The sequence below is a fragment of the Camelus dromedarius genome, chromosome 18 (assembly GCF_036321535.1).
Source record: "Camelus dromedarius isolate mCamDro1 chromosome 18, mCamDro1.pat, whole genome shotgun sequence".
Taxonomy (NCBI): Eukaryota; Metazoa; Chordata; class Mammalia; order Artiodactyla; family Camelidae; genus Camelus; species Camelus dromedarius.
Window position 1 is genome coordinate 14,946,813 of NC_087453.1, and position 6,537 is coordinate 14,953,349.

The window sequence follows — 6,537 nt, forward strand, 5'->3', positions numbered from 1 at the left end:
ATTGAAGGACAGGTATAGGACCTCAGAAATAGTGGTATTTCTGGGGACTTGGGAACATTCAAGTGTAAATTTTTCGTGTCTGTGAATCTGTGAACCCCGTACAACGGCCGTGCTGACAGTACTGACTCCGCAGGGTTGCTGTGATGACAAGTTGAGGTGATGCACATAGAACCCACTGCCCAGTGCCCAGGGCAGGGTCAGTGTTTATTTAATGGTACCGTCCACTGTCCTCAGCCCTGCTGCTCCTCTGTGATTAGCACTCTCTTTGTCAGCCCTCTGACAGCCAGGCCCCCTCGCTGCAGAGACCCTCACTACCAGGGTGGCACTTCCTGCTGGTCCTCACTTCCGAGCCCAGTGTACATGTGTGTACTCGGCTCTCGGAGAGCTCGAGCCGGCATCTCCCAGTCTCTGTGACTGCCCCTAAAGCAGAGACCTGGGGGATCCTCTCAGGATTTGACAGAGGTATCATTGTTCCTTCTCACCAGAACCCCAAGAGGTGAACTGAGTTGTCCCGAGTCCCACAGCTGGGGGCTCCAGAGTCAGGACTGAGATTTCAGGCCTTCCTGCTCTGCTTGTGGCTTCTGTTAAAAACTGTCCTGTGTCAGGGAGGGGGCAAATGTGGGGATCTGGCTGAGGGGTCCCCGCCATGAGTCTTGACCCCTGGCCTTGGCAGCACATGCACTAAAATTGAAATGAAGCAGAGATGAGCACAGCCTGTGTGAGGGTGAGAGGCCATCTCTGGTGCGACTGTGAAGCGGTCCTTTTGGGGTTGGTTGGTGTGTTTTTAATTTTACATGTGAACTAATATGTCACAGCAGTAATCCCTCAGTAACAAAGTCTCAACTAAGACCTGAGTGGCTGGTTCCCGCTCCCAGCGCCCCCACGGCCTCCCTGCAGGGCAGACACTGCTTTGCGCCATAGAAGCTGCCTGGAGGTTTCAGGCTCTCAGCCCTAAGGGAGGAGAGGCCCTGCGGGCACAGCGCTGTGCAGCTCCTGGCAGCCAGGCAGGGACAGGAGAGGCCGGTGCAGAGCCCCCGGCTGCTCACCCGCTATCCAGTAACCTCCAGCATCTTGTGTCTCTTTGTCCTTTTATAGGGGTTTCTCCCAGAAAACAAGTTCAATCACAGCCTACCCGAGCCCGTTCTCCGAGATGCGGGCCCCCGCCGCAGGGGCAGGAGGCCCCGGAGCGAGCTCCTGAAGGCTCCCACCCTCGTGGCAGACTCCCACTCCGGGATGGGGCCTCTGTTCATGAACGGACTGATCGCCGGGATGGACCTGGTTGGGCTTCAGAACATGAGAAACGTGCCAGGCATCCCCCTCACGGGGCTGGTGGGGTTCCCGGCCGGCTTTGCTGCGATGCCCACGGGCGAAGAGGTCAAGAGCACGTTGAGCATGCTGCCCATGGTGCTGCCGGGCATGGCCGCCGTGCCCCAGATGTTTGGGGTCGGGGGGCTCCTCAATGCCCCCATGGCCGCCAGCTGCACTTCTGCACCAGCGTCGCTGTCAGGCACAACGAAGAGCGGCACGTCAGTGGCCGAAAAGACTGCAGAAGACAAGCCCGGCGGCCATGATGTGAAAACGGACAGCTTAGCCGAAGACAAGCCTGGCCCGAGTCCGTTTTCCGATCAGTCTGAACCTGCAATAACTACGAGTAGTCCTGTGGCTTTTAACCCATTTCTCATCCCAGGAATGTCCCCCGGACTCATTTACCCATCCATGTTTCTCTCCCCTGGCATGGGCATGACCCTGCCAGCCATGCAGCAGGCCCGACACTCTGAAATAGTAGGTCTGGAGAGCCAGAAGAGGAAGAGGAAGAAAGCAAAAGGGGACAACCCAAACCCCAACCCAGAGTCTGCGCCCGGGCCGGAGAGGGAGCCGGGCAGTGACCAGAACTGCCCCGAATCCAGGGCCCCCGCGCCCCTAGATAGAGAACATGCGGCACAGGCCAGGGAAGGGGGCACCCAAGACTCTCACGGTGACACCAATTAGAACTGTTTCGTTGGAGAAATTATTGTGACTTGTAAGTTTCTTATCCCATAAAGGTTTGTTACTTCCCTCACTTCACCGTCATAAGAACCTGTGTTTCCATGAGTAATATTACCTACCTGATTTCCTGTCTGAGAACTATGGTACCAGATGTTAATAGTCGCAGGGTCTTGCCACATCATCAGCTAAGTGTCGTTGACCTAGTCTAGGAGGCCAGAGTCCTCACTCTGTTCTCCAGCCGTTCATTCCAGCCGTCGTAGTTAGTACAGACGTGGGGACACGCCCACCCCTTCTCTTCCAAGTTTCCCACTTACTTGAGGAGGAAAAATGGCAAAAGAAAGCCATCTAGGGATTTACCAGGAAAGGGCCGAAGCAGACACGGAGCAGCTCTTTTTTTCCGTGAGCAGTGTTAATGGGAAGACTGTATCGGGGGAACCAAAAAGCACAGGAAAAGGAAGTGCTGGTGCATACTTTTTAGTTAAAACTATTTCCCTGTTTTATCATGATTACTAAATGAGTAGGATAGGCAGACGTATATAACTAATGGTTGAAACTGCGTATATTCATTTCTTTCTAAAGCAGAAACCTTACTGGTTAGTAACACGACTTCCCCCTTTGTGGGTTTTCAGACACCTGCAGCAAGAAGAAATACCGACCAGGCGTCATTTCATACGCACGCATCCTCCCTCTCCCAGGTTGAAAGGGGATTCTCAGTCTGGGAAAGCTGTACACACCTTGAGTTGCTGCTGCACCGGGGCTGGGCGAGGGGCTCGCCCTCCAAGGAGCTGCACACGGCGTACAAGCACACGACTAGCACTCTGCCCCCACCGCGTTCTCTTAAGAACTGCTCTAGCCACTACCCGGGCCCGGTGGGTTTTTACTCTGCGTTTTCCTTCACCAGGAATCAGGCTCTTTCTGGAGCCTGTGAGAAAATAGCCACTCAACACTCTTAGACGCTCGCCAGGGGCCTTTTGTCCAAGTTGAGGTTGTCAAACCATGTGTGTACCACCTTTTAGTATGCGACTGTGAAGAGTTTTTTTTTTTTGTCTCCAGATTTTTTTCTGTCCTCAGTTTATATTTTACAGTTGGACCCAGATTCCAAATAATCAAGCTAGTGGAGACTATGTTGCAAATTAACATTGTCTGTCCTCCTTTCCCAGCTGCCCAGGCTGGGAGGAACCCGCCCACTCACCCCGCTTTCCTCCGCCTTCCCACTCTGGTTCCACCCCTGCTGATGGCCCTACCCTCCGTCGGCAGTTCCCACGCTGAGACTTGAACTAAGCTCGTGGTTCAGTGCTCCGGGGGCACAGGGCTGTGCAGGACAGTCGGGAATGTTGCAAGTGTTACTAGCACCAGTTCCACGTTTTGTTGTCACAATTTACTGTATTTTTTACTTTTTCTGTTACAGTTTTGCTATAATTTATCAGAAGGTCCAAAAGTTTGACATAACTATTTCAGTTTGCATTATTTATTTATGATGCTTTTGTCATTGTCTTTTATACATTTGGGATTATAAATTATGTAAATGTTAAAATGAGCATCTCAAAGAAGTCTGTTAAATCATGGCCAGAAAAAAAAATCAATCAGCTGTATTTTCGAAAAGTGGAGTCCCAGTTTTATGAATCAGAGATATAAATCAGAAATTCTATAAACAGATCATAGAAGAAAGAACCCAGTAATTGAATCAGTCCTATTTAATGACATCTCTGTAGCATAGGTGGTCTCTAATGCTGACAACAGATTTCTTAGAAATGCTGCTCTCTATTTAACTAACATTTTGTTCAGTTTTGCCTCCAGTGGAAGCAGAAAGGGTTTTTTCAGCTGTTAAATCCTAAAAATCAATATAATTTATTTATGTAAAAAAAAAATCACTCAATTGATATATTTTTGAACCTTTTAAGTACTAATTTTCTTTTTATCAAGTAGAAGAAAAAAATGTATTTGCCCTAAATCCTTAAAATACAAATGCTATAAAAATTGATGTATCTTGAAAGCCTTACTGCAAATGAGTATTATAGACATCCAGCAGAGCCCGGGTCTTCTTTGTGGTCGTCGTTTTGTATAGAAAAGCTGCTTTCCCCAGGTTCCACTTAGAACCTCCAGTAGGTCACAGGGTTCAATATGGCTTTGATTTAAAAACCCACCAGCATGCTAAATCCCTTGTTATATCTTATCAAACCTGTATGTTAACTCTCTGGGTGTTTAGGCTTCTATTTGACTGCTATTGTGTCCCTGTTTGCAAAATGAAAATGACACTCTGTGGATTATTTGCTCTGTAAGGCATAAGTGCTTCTTATTATTTTGACATTTCCAAGAGCAAAAGCCAAATTTAAACTCTCTTCAGCAAAGTTGAGCCTTTCCATCTAATTCCATGTCACTCACAGCCATAACTTTCCTTGATCATTCTTCACCCCATGTCTTACATAATAAATTGTCTGTGGTCTTGATCCTGGATTTAAAAAAAAAAAAAAAACAGTTTAAAAGTCAAATTTGTATTTGAGGAATTCAGTGCCACTCGCATGTCTCTTGCTGCCTGGGCAGTTTATGAATACATTGTATGCACACAGGAATCCACTGTCTTTCCCAGGTACCCAGCTTATGCTAGGCACCTTATTAGGGGCTTGTTATATGTTTGTTCATGAGGGTTGACTTGACGTGTCTCCTGATCTACCAGAACATTTGGTTAAAACAGATGCTGTGGAAAGGGGCGCAGCAAGTACCTGCTTTGCAGACTTGGGGCCTGAATGCTCACAGCTGGCACTTCAGCTTTCTTGAGCCCCATTTCAGAAGTCCCAACTCAGATCACACACCTGGGACTTCAGGGGGAAACTCTGCGGGTTGAAACAGCCCCAAAACACAGGAATGCCTCAGTAGCTGACGTTCTTAAGGCTTGTTGAGAACTCTGTGGTCCTTAGCTTTGGGAGGCATCGCTTCTAAGGCTCCAAAAGGGCTATGTCAGAAGTTACCAATGAGGCAGGCAGGAAAGTGCTGAAATATCCTTGCGACTGAGAGCAGGAGACCCACCAGCCTCACCTTTCCTGGATCGCTACTGGGTACCAACAGATGGTGCAGGAACAGCCTGGAGGAGGGGTGGGGCATGGTGCTATGAGGCCTTAAAACCTCTGCTACAACTTTTCAAGTCAGGATGGATTACCGGCCTTGTAGATCTCTAGTCTTGGGGAGCCCTCTGGGAAGAATAATTCATGCAGAATAAGTAATAAACATCCTTGGTCTCACGCTTGACCTCAGAGTCTCTCCCAGTAGATTCTACCTCCTCGTATGAGGGCGGGAGAGTACAGTTAGTCACATACATTGGGCTAGTGTTTTAGTGTTTTGTGTGTGTTTGCCATAAGTGACCTCACTTGTCCTCAGAGCATCTTGGTTTCTGGTAGAGGGATGCTGGCGTCCAGTCTGCCTAATGAAAGCCAACAGAGAGGCTGCAAAGCTCTCATCAATCAAAAAGAACAGAGCTGGGACAGAACTCCCCTCCCCACCTCCAGCCCACCCGCCTGAGGTCAGGACACTCCAGCCTTAGTGATGCTAGTCTCGGACCCCTCAACCTCAGAAACCAGATCTAACCAAATAACACTTAGAAAAATTGGCAGTGGGGAAAAACGGAACAGCTGTGTCACACGATCTGGAAAATTTTATGCTCGATTCATTTATACCTTAAAATGGTTTCTTGCAAGAATTACTGTTCACTTGCCTGGTCTGGAAACCACAGAAGGATCTCTTAGGTTAGCAATGGGGTTCACCCAGCCCAGTGACTAGCACCTTGGTTCTAGACTCTGGCTTGTCAAAACCCAGTCCCTGAGGGACAGGAGCAGGAGGGCAGGTCTTCAGGACACATGGCTTTGCTGCTGAGGGGCTGGCATTGTGACCACCCTTGTAATCCGCACTCAGCCGGGGTGTCTATGGGGTATGGTAAGAAGTGAGGGAAAGGGGTGAGTTAAGTCCTGGCTCCTGCAGGGAAGGTGGTCTGTGAGATGGGTTTGAACATGCCTTAAGTTGGTGCTGTGGGGCCCGTCCTGCTGTCCGAGCTGTGGCTCAGCCGTCACCCAAGGCCAAGAGGACAAAGGGAGGAACTCAAATGAGGGGCAGGAAGGAGAGTGGAGGCCCTGGAAGAGCTTTGGCTTCCCTAGGGGCAGGGGAGGCAGGAGCAGCAGCCCCACCTTCTCTCAGCCTCAGTTGCCTCATCTGTAGAACGGGGGTAATTATAACTTGAACCTGTAGAGTTGTTGACGGAGTTGATTGAAATGATCAGTGTCAGGTGCTTAAAACTGCTTGTTATATTTGAGTCGTGTATCTTTTTTATTCCTTTAAATAGCTGGTGAGGTGAGGATGGCCAGTGCTGGAAAGATATGGTAATCAAATCAGGGATGAAGCAAGGAAATCAAGGGTGAGGAAGAGCTTGCTCCAACCCCCAAGGCAAGTCCAGAGTGGATCTGGGATTGGACTCATACCACTGCAGGAAACAGGTTATCTGGCTGATTCCGTCCCCATGACCCTGCAAGCAGAAAAGACCTTCCCACGTGAGCCCAGTGGTCAGAA

The 6,537-nt window shown here is 49.3% G+C and overlaps 1 protein-coding gene across 4 annotated transcripts in view; it reads left to right on the plus strand.

Moving 5' to 3' along the window:
- The window catches only part of CHD6 (chromodomain helicase DNA binding protein 6), a 161,340-nt gene extending 156,896 nt beyond the window's left edge, over window positions 1-4,444 (plus strand). For 3 of the 4 annotated variants that reach the window (XM_010975258.3, XM_031433796.2, XM_031433795.2), the window contains one exon: window positions 1,096-2,059. In XM_010975258.3, the coding sequence (XP_010973560.2) occupies window positions 1,096-1,989 (894 nt within the window). In that variant the 3' untranslated portion in view covers window positions 1,990-2,059. Of the gene's footprint in view, window positions 1-1,095; window positions 2,060-2,615 lie in introns of those variants that run through there. The other variant, XM_064475670.1, reaches the window with a different exon arrangement.
- Window positions 4,445-6,537: the final 2,093 nt, after the last annotated feature.